This window comes from Nomascus leucogenys, chromosome 10 (genome assembly GCF_006542625.1).
Source record: "Nomascus leucogenys isolate Asia chromosome 10, Asia_NLE_v1, whole genome shotgun sequence".
Lineage (NCBI taxonomy): Eukaryota > Metazoa > Chordata > Mammalia > Primates > Hylobatidae > Nomascus > Nomascus leucogenys.
In genome coordinates, this window is record NC_044390.1 from 85,934,123 (window position 1) to 85,948,281 (window position 14,159).

Genomic DNA, 14,159 nt, shown 5'->3' on the forward strand with positions numbered 1-14,159 from the left:
ATGGATCAAAACAGACTGACTGGAGTCTCTGAGGACTCATCAGAAAGGAAGATAGAGGAAAAGAGGATTTGTCGAAGATGTTTTGGTGGAGAAAAGAGTTCAGAAGGCTGTCTTCTGGTGGAGGATTGATTTAGGAATCACTCCAGTGGACTGAGCTGTGCTTCCAAACTTGCCTTAATGAGAAAACACCATCTGCACTCCCCAGACTTGTGGTCAGAATGCCAGGACCCTGGAATCTACTGATGTCTGCAGCTGGGGTGGCTTGCATGGGCTGCCACAGCTGGAGGTGATGTGATGGCGTATCATTCTGGATATACATTAAACCCATCAGTAGAGAGCTAGAAGGATGAAGGAAGAAAGGGGAGAAGGAAGGAGGGAGGAAAGGAGGGATGGAAGAAAGGTGGGAGGGAGGAAAGGCAGGAAAGAGGGAAGGAGGGATGGGGTAGGGAGGGAAGGAAAGAAGGAAGGAGAAAGTGAGGGAGAAAGGGAAGGAAGGAAAGAAGAAGGGAGACAGGGGTTGGGCGCAGTGGCTTATGCCTGTAATCTCAGCACTTTGGGGGTCCGAGGTGGGTGGATCACTTGAGCTCAGGAGCTCGAGACCAGCCTGGCCAACATGGCAAACCCCTGTCTCTGCTAAAAAATACAAAAATTAGCCAGGTGTGGTGGTGCACACCTGTAATCCCAGCAACTTGGGAGGCTGAGGTGGGAAGATCACTTGAACCCAGGATGTTGAGGCTGTAGTGAGCCAAGACTGTATGTCTCAAGAAACAAAACAAAAAAAGAAGAAAGGAAGGAGGGAAGGAAGGAAGAAATTCAGAGTCCTATATGAGATTGCAATCTGTTGGGCAGCCAGGGATAAAACTCCCTGGAAGAAGGGCAGTGGGTTTCTGTCCAAGGTGCTGACTTTTTGGCTCTCGCTCTCTCTCTCTCTCTCTTTCTCTCTTTCTCTCTCTCTCTCTCTCTGTCTTCCTTTGATGCCCCTTCTTGCTTCCTACATTATTTTTTTTGGGGGGTGGGAGCAAGATCTTACTCTGTCACCCAGGCTGGAATGCAGTGGTACCATCTTGGCTCACTGCAACCTCTGCCTCCCAGGTTCAAGCAATCCTCCCACCTCAGCCTTCTTAGTTGCTGGGACTACAGGCATGCACCACCACACCCTGCTAATTTTTGTGTTGTTTGTAAAGACAGGGTTTTGTCATGTTGCCTAGGCTGGTCTCGAACTCCTGACCTCAACTGATCTGCCTGCCTTGGCCTCCCAAAGTGCTGGGATTACAGGCATTAGCCACCATGCCTGGCTCTACATTCAAATTTTGATAGATATTTATTGAGCACCTATCACCCCTCAGCACACTCCAGGTCCTGTGATACACCCTGGCAATTCAACAATGAGTAAAGCTGACAAAAATTCCTGCCTTCTTAAAGCTTATGTTCTAGTGGATGGAGATATTTAAGAATCGGGGGGCAGGGGATGGGTGGGGAAGGTACATTGTCTATTAGAGGTGAAAAGTTCTTTGGAGAAAAAATAGAGCAGAAAAGAGGAACAAGGAGGGCAAATTTTGATGCATCTGTGAATGGGATTGTCTGCTTAGGCATCACTGAGATGGTGGCTTCTGAACAAACAGTTGAGAGGACGTGAGCTATTTGGGTTTGCCTATATTTTCACACCAACCAGTGATATCGTTCACACTTCCCACCAAATCCCTATTCTTTCCCACACCAGTGCTTTTGCTTATGATATATCCTCTTCCTGGTTGCTCTTCTCCCCAGCTGCGATCACTATGTGTTCAAAGCTGACCCCTTCTTTTAAAAAAAACCCTGTATATTAATAAATATCACCTCCCTTAGATTGTCCTTTGACAGGAAGCGATATTAACCCTCACAGCACAATATAGGCGTCACTCCCTAGCTCTTTGTATTTTTGACTGTGTTTCTGCATTGTTTAGGTCCTGAGGTTGTCCCCTCTATTTGGAAATTCCTAAAAGGTAGAAACTCTGCCTCGATGGTTAAGATCACGGTGTCTGGAGTCAGACAGACCTGCGTCCAAATCCCAGTTTCTCTACTTGACAGCTGTGAGGTCTTGGACAAGTCACTTTTACTTCTGTGAACTTCAGTTTTCTTATCTGTAATGAAGAGGTCACAATATCACCTGCCTTATGGGGTTGTGGTGATAATTAAACATCAATGAATGCAAGACATTTAGCAAGGTTCCTAGGACATGGTTAGCATTCAGAAAATTACAGCTGGCATTATAATTACTTTTCCTCATATCTGCTATGCCTATCCCAGGTCCTGACATACAGTTCTTACCCTATAAAGTATGTGAATGAATACATTTCTTTGTAATGCTTTCTTAAAGAGTGGTCTATCAACCATAGGTACAAGAGCCAAGCAAGGGAACTTATTAAAATGCATATCCCTGAGCTCTCTAGCCCATCCCTCCTGAATTTAGAGGGCAGGAGCTCAAGAATCTGAATTTTAAACAGTGTCAGGGTAATTCTTACATGCACTACATTTTTAGAATCACTCAGAGTAAATATAGTGCAGAGATAAAGGACACTGACTCTGGAACTCGACTTTCTGGGCTTTAATTCTGGCTCCACCACAATGAAGCTGTGTAACCTTTGGCAAAGTATTTAACCTAACTCTGCCCCAGCTTTCCCCTCTGAAACATGGGGATGATAATTATATATATATATATTATTTATATATATATAATTTATATATTATATATTATATAATCTATAGTAGATATCTGTATTTTATATATAGTAGATATATATATATTTAGTAAGTATACACATATACACATGATAGCTGATAGCTGTTCTAAGTTATATATCTGGCATACACAATGAGTCTTAGTTATTATATTCTGTTTGTAAGCAACCTCTGTGAATAGTCAGTTCACATGAATTTGACCAGGGGGCTTTTGAGATTGCTTCAGAGGTCTCCTTGCTTGACAGCCTTACTCCACTCTGTGTGCACAGCTGTTCTGAAGACATGAACCTTAGTCAGAGAGAGAATGAACCCAAAATGAGCCTCAAGCGCTTGCCCTGCTGCTGCTACTGCTGGTAGGAAAATAGCATCCTCTCTGCTCTTTAAAGAGCTCCTCTGGCAGATGTGCGCACAGCTGTTCCACCTCCTTCCTGCAGGCAGAGAGCAGGCAGATGCTGGCAAGAGTTTGAGAAACATTGCCATCACCAACTCACACAAGTATTGCCTGCAATGGCTTCCCTCCCCTTCTCTTTCTGTATTTCTTCTCAAGGAGGTCATGGGGTGAGAGACATCTCTTAGTCTGAACCACCTCTAGAGGGAAAACTTGAGGTGGGAAATCAAGAGGGGAGAATTTCTAGGAATGGAGAAGGAGGTAAAGAGGAGACAATGTGGAAGGGTGGGGGTGGCTGGGATACACAAGGTATGTCGGTTGAGTTTAAGTCTGGTAACGATGTCTTGCTGCGTGACCTTGGGAAAGTCGCATTACCTCTCAGATTCTTATTTCAAGACGACAAGCACAGAGTAGTAGAGTGAGCGAAAGATTTGGAACACAATCTATGTAGGTTGGAATCCTGGCTTTACCTATACCAGCTGTGTGACCTTGGACAAGGTCTCTTTGCTTCTTTGTATACTTCATTTTCTCTAGAGAAAGACGGGGTGTGGAAATATTTGTCCTGTGTGCTCAACAGGTTTACTGCAAGGATGAAGTGACCCAATGGATGTTCAAACACATCCAAAACTATGAAATGCTACAGAGGAGTGAGGTCTCATCCATTCCGTCTATGGAAACTTGACTCTCATCCCTCCTGAGCCTCTGGCAATATTGTGTGGGAGCAAAGAATTGAAGAAAAGCTGCCAGGGGAGGGGTTGCCTTGTTATGGGTGCTGCCTGCAGAATAATTAGGTTTCAACATGCAGCTTACTCCATTTGCAAACATAGCTCCAGGCATTGGCAGAGGAGAAGGACATGGCTTTCATCCATCACTACAATGCTTTCTTTTAGGAGGAGGTTTGGTGCAATGGTTGAGCACAGGAGGCATAAGATGGATTTATTTCAAATCCCAAGTCTATCACTTATATCTTTGTGACTTTGGGAAAATCACTTCACCTCTCTGAGCCTCAGCTTCCTTTTCATTAAAATGAGGTAATTATAAGTACCTCACAGCATTATTGAGGATTAAAAGGGATAAAGTGTATATAAAGTATTTTGCCCAATGTGTTGTACTTAATAGATTTTCAATGAACAAATGCTAGTTTTTATTCATTTATTTATTTTTTGAGTTTGAGGGAAGGACAGCCTTCTTAGGGTTGACAAGTGATCCTGCAGCCACTGAAGCAGTTATTTCATCAGCTAGAAATGTGAGGTGTGTTCAAAAGAGCCCCAGACTCGGGATCACCATGGCTGGAGGTTGAGACCCGTTGGTGCTATGTGATTTTTAGATGTGTCCCTTCCCTTCTCTAATTTTTAATTTTCACGTCTATAAAATGGGAGTAAGCAGCCTTAATCTGTCTCAGAGGATTGTTATGAGGCTCAGATGTATAAATTCGTGAGAAAATGCCTTGTAAATTTGAAAGGTGCCATATAACCGAAAAGAGGTGCTATTGTGTGTGACAACTACATACCATCTTGCCACCATAGACTTTCTATTCTTTACCATTCTAAAGCTTACCGTGAGCCAGGCAGACTAGGCCAGATGGAATTTGGCTTCTGAAATCCTGAAGCCTGAAATTCCTCTGTTTCTGGAGCCTGGATCTCTGGAAGTGGAGGACTGCCCTAGCCACAAAGCTCCACCCTCCTCTGATGACATCACACAGAGTAGAACCAATCACTGCAATTTTCTGAAAGTTCCTTCCACTGGCAAATTTATTAATACCCAAATAGCTGAGCCAAGACAGTCCAACTCCTTGAGGACATATTACAAACTGCCACCCACTCTCTATCCCACCTCCTCATACTCAGGGCCCTATGAGGAAACAGAAAGATTAGAGAAAAGATTAGAGAAAGATTAGGGAAAGATTAGAGAAAGATTAGGGAAAGATTAGAGAAAATTTAATGAAGGTACTACTCACAGAGGAGCAGGCAAGGTTGGGAGAACCAATGAGAGATGTTGAAGCACCAAGAGACTAGCAATAGTTGGGAACTCTTACCACCCTTAGGCTTAAATATGCAGAGAGGAATGGGCCTACGAGAACTTGGTGACAGGTAGAACCAGGGAGGGAGCCAGCTAGTCAGGAAGGACTTAGCCACAGTTGGCTGGGAGCAGTGGCTCACGCCTGTAATCCCAGCACTTTGGGAGCTGAGATGGGCGGATCACTTGAGGTCAGGAGTTTGAGACCAGCCTGGCCAACATGGTGAAACCCTGTCTCTACTAAAAATACAAAAATTAGGTGGGCATGGTGATCCACAGCTGTAGCCCCAGCTACTTGGGAGGCTGAGGCAGGAGAATCTCGAACTTGGGAGGCAGAGGTTGTGGTGAGCCGAGATCACACCACTGCACTCCACTCCAGCCTGGGTGACAGAGCGAGACTCTGTTAAAAAAAAAAAAAAAAAAAAAAAAAAAGAAGGACTTCACCACAGGTGGAGTTGCAGCACTGAGGCTGGGGGAGTCGTGGTAGGGTTGGAGGGAGAAATACTTAGAACTTCCTTCTAGCTTTTTAGTCTTTTCCGGTGACATGCTGTTGGTCAAATCCACTGAGAAGCCACAGGAAAAGTGAGCCCGTTGATACCATCCATACAGGCCAGCCTGCTAGGACCTGGGGCAGTGCAGAGCATGGCAGAGAGTGGATCTGGTTGGGGGAGTGTCACAAACAGAGAATAGCCGGTCCAATCCCAAATGCTCCTCTTCACTTGCGCTGTTGGGCTCCCAGACCCTGCGTGAAAGGTATGTTCTCCACTTTTCTGGAGCTGTTTTCAGAGCAGCATTGTCTCCCTCGGGGACTCTTAAGAGAGCTGACACAAGAAAATTAAAGTTTTGAGAGAGGCCAGGATGTTAAAAGCAAAATGCAGGAAGAGTTGGAGTCTGAATGCTTCAGTCATAGGCTGGGCAGTGAGCTCCAGGAAGGCAAGGAGGTCAATAAACACAGAGACCCACTCTTTCCAGGACTGCTCTTGCTTACTTCTTTCCTTGCTGCTTGAGGGGCGTTTAATATTCTTGGCTACAGCATAGTGATTAAGAGCACGGCTTTGGAGTCAGACAGACCTGGCTCTTCCATGCCTGACTGTGTAAACTTGGACGTGTTTGTTAACCTCTCTGAACATTGGGTCTCTCATCCATAAAATAGGAATAAAGCTACTTCTATTCATAGAGTTGTTGCCAGGGTTGAAGGAGATGCTTAAAACAAAGGATCTGGCCACCTAGTAGACTGTCGGGAAGTGATAGTTGAACTATTACACAGTTACTAGTGCATGACCTACCCTGGTGGACTTACATGGCTGGGGTGCAGCCCCCTCTCAGCCCCCACCTCAGCATCCTTGCCTCTATCAGATGCATGCTGCTGGCCCTGTGCCCCTAAGAAAGGCTGCTTGTCTGGCTCAGTCTGCAGAGCTCTAGGCAGGGAGGCTGGAAGAATGCAAATGTGCTCTTATCTGAGCAGCTGCAGCTGCTCCCTTCCTAGAGTCCATCCCCAGGAACAAGGGCAGGCTCTGAGCCCCCCAGGATGCCTCAGGCTTCTTCTGGCCCTGCTGAATCTATAATATCAACAATAATATCCAGCAATACCTCAGGCTTTTCCATTTGCAAAGTGCTTTGATTTTCATCCTCCTATTGTAGCCTCCCACTGGTCTTGAATTTTTATCACCTACCATATTCTACAGAAGAGGAAAACCAAGGTCAGAATGGTCAAGAGACTTGCCCAAGATCACATGGCTAATTGTTAATGGAATGAGGATTAGAACCCATGCAGTCTAACTCCAGAATTAAAATTCATTGTATTAGGGAGGGGGCTTCTGGCTGCAAGTAATAGAAAACCGTGATTCAATATATTTAAGAAAGACTTTCATAAAGTTCATAACAGGTTGTCTGGAGGTCATTTGGTTCTGTGGTTAGTCAACATTTCAATGATGTCATCTGACTTGGATTCCTTCCATCTCTGAGTTCGTGGGAATTACCCTCAGGTCAGCTCCTCTCAAGGTCACAATGTGGCTGCTGTGGTTCCAGATGTCATATGCAGATACAACATCCAGGGAAGATGAGAAGCCTGCTCTTAATTATGTTGCTTTAAGTGCAAGGAAACACTTCCCAGAAGTCACTGGTCAGAAGCTAGGTCACATGTCTTTTTCCCAGACCAGTCTCTGGCAAAGGAGTGGGACTTCCTTAGACTATTAGACTTTACATCTGAGACGAGAGAGAGGGGGAAATGAGCCTGATGGGCAATGAATTGTCCTCTGCCTCCATGTTTGTAACTACTATACTGTTAATTCTGGGCCTGTGACTCATCCTCTATTTGTGTCTATTATTAGTTGCAAAGTAGATTTCATGATATATAAGATAAATCTGGAGTTAGAATGCCGGAACTGTGGTCTTAGATGTCATTGCTTGGAGTATAACTGGGACAAGAAACTTTCCTTTTCTAGAGGGCGTAAACTGTGGTGGGTATGCCCTCTACCTCTGGAGTCAGAAAGGGCTGGTTCCCAATTCCAGCTGTGGGGCCATGAGCAAGTCTTCTCAACCTTCATTCTTCTTCAGTAAAGGGGGCCTAGTAATGGCTCATGTCTCTAGACTAGTGAGGATTATAAAGAAAACAATGCAGAAGCACCTAGCATAGTGCCTAGTGCTTAGTAGGTACGTAACAAAGACTGGCCAGTATTACTCTAGGCGATAAGTTTCCTTATCTTAAGAATTAGGGACTTCGTAAAATATCCCTTTGAGTCCACATGGTCTATGAATCCTGTTTGGTCTCAGGGATCCTGGCTTTGCATTCAGCCCTGTGGTCAGCTCACTGCTCCTCTGGAAGAGACGGGACGGTTGATATCCCTTTGGCTCCAGAGAGAACCTTCCCAGGCAGCCATAATGTTCAGCTCCATCTCTCTGTTAAGCTATCCCACAGTCAACGTGCCGTGCAAAAAGTCCACCTGGCATTTCCTTCCAGGTGGTCAGTGCTATCCAGTGTGGAGGGCCCTAGAGACCACAGCCTTCCTCAGAGATCACCAGGTGTCTGGTGGCATTTTCTTTCCCCTAAAGGGCTGGGGACAGTAAATGACACCTGGGCGTCCACTGAGCCTCCCTGGTAAGTGGCTCATGCCGCTGTTGTCCTGGAGCTGTCACAACAGTGGCAGACTGGGAAGAGTCTGTCATCAGGAGAAGCTTCCAGCATCATGGATCCAGGCTGGAAGTGCCCATGGCATCTCAGCTCAGACGTGATGGACCGTGCAGTCAGGAGGCAGAGGTCCAGGCCAAAGCCCAACTCTGCCCTTTGGCCTGGGTGATCCTAGATAAAGCACTTTGTCTCGCAGAACCTCAGTTTCCTCACCTGGAACAGTAGTCAAAAATGTAGATTTTAGATACTGCCTGGGTTTAAATCCCAGCCTCATCACTGGTGTGTGACAATTGGCCTTAGAGTTAACCAATCTGGGCCACGTCGTTAAAACATGGGTCCAAATCCAGGATAGTCTCCCCATCTCCCAGTCCTTAATCACATCTACAGAGTCCCTTTTGCCAGACAAGGTGACATGTTCAGAGATTCTGGGGATTGGGATGTGGACGTCTTTGAGGGGTCATTATTCTGTCTATCGCAATTCTGTATGATCCCATTTATATAAAGTTCAAGACAGGCTAAACCAATCTAATCAGGAGAGTTATTAGGCCTTGAGGGGAATGTGTGGGGACCCCTGATGTGGGTACTGGTTATACAGGTATATTCACTTGTGAAAAGTCACCAACCTGTAAATTTATGACGTGCACTTTTCTGAGTAATATGTTATAGTTCAATAAAATAATTAAACAGAATAAAGCTGGGACCCAAATGGTACCTACTTGGTCAGGAGGTGATGGGGGTTAAATGTGGTGTGACGTGGTAAACACTTATTATTATAACAAGGAAAGGAGGGTTATATCAACTGCATAGCTTGTTCCTTCAGCAAACACTTTTCTGGTGAAAAATATTCCACAAAAAATTAAATAGAATTCATCTTCATCATTTACATGCATTTTATCATCAGAAAATTTTTTTGAGAAAAAATTCTCTTCATTAAAATTGTTTTATTTTATGTGAATGTGTTTATTTGGGAACAGAATGAAGCTGATGAGAAACAGCTGAATGAACATGTGGTTTTTAAAATGTTACATAATGAAAGAGAAGGAAACGGGAACAAAAATTAAATAGGATAATGCATGTGACAGAGAAGTCTAGGTGCCCCACATACTTAACAACAAAAACATCTATAAATGTTGACACTCATGTAGGGAGGAATTAGGGCCACTTATCAAGTACTTGCTATGTGACAAACATAATGACATACTTCATTTTTAAAATCTTCAACATAACCCTACAAGGGCAGTATTTTATTATGCTGCTTTTACGAGGAAGTATTGGAGGTTTGAAGAAGTGAAATGACTTACCCAAAGTGTTTCAGCTAAAACCAGGTAGTGCTGGTATTTGAACCTAGGTCTGGGTGACCCCACAACCCCTTATCTGCCCTGCTGGTCTGGTCTCCAGTATTCCAACTCTGTGTATGCTACACCAGGCCTCCAACCTGGCTTCCGTTGAAAAGTAGAAACATGGTCATTGGAGTGGAAGGTGATCAAGACCCTAAATTCCTCCCTCCCCAGCCCAGGCAGAGGTACCGGCTGCTGCTCTATCAAAGCTCAGGGCATTCCTGCTTGTCCAGCTTGCGAATTCTTAGGGTCTTTTGAGAGCCTTTTGTGAGGATCATCCATATTCCCATCTGGACTCAGCTGGCTGCTCTCCATTCACGAAAAATTTGATATTTGGCTTCCTGTTTGTGCTTGAAAAACAGGGCTGACTCTGGAGCTATATTTTATTTAAGCCAATAAGTAAAATTTTAGAGGAGTGAGTTTTGGAGGGGCGGAGGTAGGGTGCTGGAAAAGCCTGCAGGAAAGAAGCCTCTTCTGCTTCTACAGCTTTTGGAAAGCAGACGAGAGTATGTCCTGTGGTAATCAAGGAAGATAACAATGAGTATGTATTGAGTCTTTTCCAAGTGCCAGCTACTGTTATCTGGAGTGTGGTTTGAGCATCAGGATTTTTTAAAGCAATGAGGAGAAGCCAAGAAGCATACAGAGCCAGCTAAAGGTGCTCAGAGGAAGAAAACCTGAGAATCAAGGGTTGTTGGGGCAGAAGGTAAAGACAGTCTGTGAACAGGCAGTCTCTCTGACCCCTCAAAAAAAAAAAAAAAAAATTCACCCTCCTCGGCCTCCCAAAATGCTGTGATTACAGGCATGTAATCACACGCCAAGTAATTTTTATGGAAGAAACTAGGTTTATCGGATTGCTCAAGCTTCGTTACACAGATGGGCAGAAGAACTGAAGTGGAACCGAAAAGGTTGCACCTGTCCCCATGTGTTCCTTTGTGCGTGGGAGTATGTAGGCATGAGTGAAGGCAGGTAGCATGAACACATGAGTGGCATGTGGATGAATGTGTGAGTGGTTGTAGGGACATTACATGTGTGACTTTGTGTGGGAATAACTTAGGTACATGTTTACATATGTTTGTGTGTGTTGATCCATGTGTATACAGACCATGAAAGTATATCTCCAAGGGCCGGGCGCTGTGGCTCATGCCTGTAATCCCAGCACTTTGGGTGGCCGAGGTGGGCAGATTACAAGGTCAGGAGATCGAGACCATCTTGGCCAACATGGTGGAACCCCGTCTCTGCTAAAATACAAACAATTAGCAGGGCATGGTGGTGCGCGCCTGTAGTCCCAGCTACTCAGGAGGCTGAGGCAGGAGAATTGCTTGAACCCAGGAGGCGGAGGTTTCAGTGAGCTGAGATCGCACCACTGCACTCCAGCCAGGCAATAGAGTGAGACTCCATCTCAAAAAAAAGAAAAAAAAGGTGTATCTCTATGTGTCTGTTGAGGATATCTATGGGTGAGTTTATGAGATGAAACTTGTGCACCTATAGGTACATGGAAACAAAAACGTGCATGTGAGAAGGTATCTGAAGTGTTTGTACATATGAATTAGCCACTGCCACAATCATGCTGTGTTACAAACCACCCCAATAATGGCTTGCAACAACTAGCACCAATCCTGGGGTTGGAAAACTTTTTCCATAAAGGGTCAGATGATACAATTTTAGGTTTTGTTGACCATGCGGTGTCTATTGCAACTATTCAACTCTACCCTTGTAAAGTGGAAGCAGCCGTAGACAATATATAAATGATGGGCATGGCTGTGCTCTATTAAACTGTTATGTACAAAAATAGGAATAGTTTGGGTTTGGCCCATAGGCTATAGTTTTCTGATCCCTGGTCTAGTCTCACGCCTCCGGGTTTGTATTTTGTGGTTAATCTAGGTTGGGCTCATCTCGGTGGCTCTACCTTGGGCTGTGAGTCCAGCTGGGCTGTTGCACACACTGCACATGAAGTTTAGATCTGCTCTGTGTCCATCCTGGGGTCCCGGCTGAAGAGGCATGCTCTATTCCTGGCAGACCATTGGAGACCAAGAGAACAACCCAAAGCTTACAAACGTGTTTAAACCCTCCTTAGATAACCATCTGCTAATGTTTCATTGGCCAAAGCAACTTATGTGATCAAGTCCACCATCAGTAGGTGGGGAAGTAAAGTAGGGCCATAGTGAGAGGCAATTTTGTGATGAAGGGCATGGACATATGGTTTTAATGCAAAGAGGGTGTGAAGAATTTCTTTCTTTTTTTTTTTTTTTTTTTAGATGGAGTTTCGCTCTTGTTGCCCAGACTAGAGTGCAATGGCGCAAGCTTGGCTAACTGCAACCTCCGCCTCACGGGTTCGAGCGATTCTCCTGCCTCAGCCTCCCAAGTAGCTGGGATTACAGGTGCACACCACCACGCCCGGCTAATTTTGTATTTTCAGTAGAGACAGAGTTTCACCATGTTGGTCAGGCTGGTCTTGAACTCCTGACCTCAGTTGATCCACCTGCCTCGGCCTCCCAAAGTGCTGGGATTACAGATGTGAGCCACTATGGCCAGCCGAGAATTTCAAACAATGATTTAAAATACTGCAACATGTATAAAGGCATGTGTGAGACTGTGTGTGGTGGGTTGTATGTGAGAGAATGTTTTGTATGTGTGCGGTTTTTAGGGGATGCATTTGTGGCCACATGTATAAGAGCATGTCTGAGGAGGATATTTAGAAGATGCCATGTACCTGGGAGGCTATGTATGTGTGTGCCTCTGGGTGTATATGCATGACTATAAAGATGTCTCTGAATACGTGTGTATGTGATATATATGCTGGCGTGTGTGTGTGTGTGTGTGTGTTGGGGTGCATGTGGGTATATACACATGGCTATAAAGATTTCCTTGGATGTATATATGTGCAGGGTAATGAGTATGCATGTGGGGTATATTTGTTGTGGGGGGCGTGTGTCAGGGGTGCATATGGGAGCATCTGTACACTTCTCAGGAGTATGTGTGCATATATTGGTTGGGGGGAAATGAGGGCAGAGAGTAGGAGTGAGAGATGAGAGATGGCACACACTCCCCTTCCCCTGGCACAGCCACAAAAATCACTCCAATCTCACAACGTGAGTTCTTTGTAGCTAAGATTAATTTTCTTATTTAGCATTTATGTGGCACTTTGGATCTGCAAAGTGCTTTACAATCAGTTTTATTAGTTGTGCTTGTGTGTTATATATAGCAGCAACCTCAGCTGCACCCAGACACTGTCTCCAGAGATGTGAACCAAACCAGGCAAACTTTATCCCCTTCTTCAAGCTTTGCCCATTTCCCGAGATAATGTCAGCTTTTTTGTGTGGGGGCAAGTGTTAAAGTGGATCGGTGATGGTGGTGATGCTTGGAAGTGCTAATGCGAACCTGCCTTCTAAGTCTTTCCCTTATCCAGTGAGAAATCAGTGATTGTAATCACTGGATTACCTGCTTGCTCAGATCAGGGTTGGTGAGTGAAGGGCTATTTGCAAGGCTAGTTTAAAATAACTCCCATTCTGTGTTAATGCACCTGTTTCTTGTATTTGTCCTGATTTAAACTCTTGCAATGTGGCTACTGACCTGCCTTAGCGTGAGTTTCTCCCAAAGCAGACTATGCAACAAAGACTTAGGCACAAAGAATTCATTAGGGAGGTGATTCTAGGAAGCATAAGCCAATCAAAGGTGTGGTGTTGAGCAGTTACTGCTGTGGGCAACTGGAGCTTAATTCTGCTGAGAAACCATGCTTCAGAAACATTTCCTTAGAGAACTGAGAAACTGGGGTACTTATCTACCCATTCCCACACCAGACTGGTTAGGGGTTGTCCCCCAGGATGTTAACTCCCCTACACATCTGAGTTGAGACTACTTGAGGCCAAGCAAGCTTCTCTGGAGTTGGAGAAAGTCCTCAGGTGAGGAGGATAACTGGACACAGTTGTTCAAGGTGGGAAATTTCTGCATGGGGGAATAATCTGCTGCAGCTGCTGGTAAATTCACATGGCCCAAAGGCAGGGGTAGGGATCAACAGTGTCTGCTCTGCCCTCCTGCACCCTAGTGAAATCTTTTCTCAAGGTTGTAAATTCCATGAGCAGGTCCTTGCCTCAATGTCCTCACCCTTTGCAGCAATTGACTGTCCTGGGACTCTGTGCCATCCTGGTTTCTCTGTCTCTCTCTCTAACTGCTCCTTCTCTATTTCTTTTTTTTCTTTTCCCCAAATGTGGATATTTCCCAAATATCTCTTTGTTTTTTCCTTGCCGATACTCATGCTCACCAGCATCCTGTATGATGTGCCATATTGAAAGCTGTAATCATCACCCCTCTCTCCAGTGCCTAGTCCTGTGTTGTTAGCACTGCCTCATTGAAATATTCATCAGATAATCACTTGAGCAACTCAAGCTCAGCATTTCCAAATCCAACTACTCACCATCCTTGACCTCCTGCTCAAATCAGCTGCAACCTTGCTTCTCAAGTGTGTTTCAGGGCCAGCCTCATCAGCATCACCTGGGAGCTTGTAGCTGCAGAATCAGAGGCCCACCACAGACCAAGTGAATCGGATGTGTGTTTTTAACAAGTCCCTGGATGACTC

At 44.9% G+C, this 14,159-nt stretch overlaps 1 protein-coding gene across 1 annotated transcript; it reads right to left on the reverse strand.

Annotated features, from left to right (window-relative positions):
* Positions 1–1,841: 1,841 nt before the first annotated feature.
* LOC115837042 lies at positions 1,842–11,586 on the reverse strand. Its single transcript, XM_030821789.1, has 4 exons — positions 11,493–11,586; positions 4,664–4,748; positions 3,053–3,146; positions 1,842–2,120 (listed from the first exon to the last, which is right to left on the reverse strand). Exons 1-4 carry the CDS (start codon positions 11,584–11,586, stop codon positions 2,025–2,027), a joined length of 369 nt encoding a protein of 122 aa, XP_030677649.1. The 3' UTR covers positions 1,842–2,024.
* Positions 11,587–14,159: the final 2,573 nt, after the last annotated feature.

Excerpts from the sequence above, each read along its gene's own strand:
- LOC115837042 (XM_030821789.1), bottom strand. The coding sequence starts at position 11,586 with ATGCCTCTTCAGCCGGGACCCCAGGATGGACACAGAGCAGATCTAAAC. Across the intron at positions 4,749-11,492 it reads AGCTGGACTCACAGCCCAAG|AGATCCAGGCTCCAGAAACA; the intron begins GTAGAGCCACCG and ends CTCCACTTCCAG. Across the intron at positions 2,121-3,052 it reads CCAGCAGTAGCAGCAGCAGG|ATAAGAAAACTGAAGTTCAC; the intron begins GCAAGCGCTTGA and ends TCTTCATTACAG.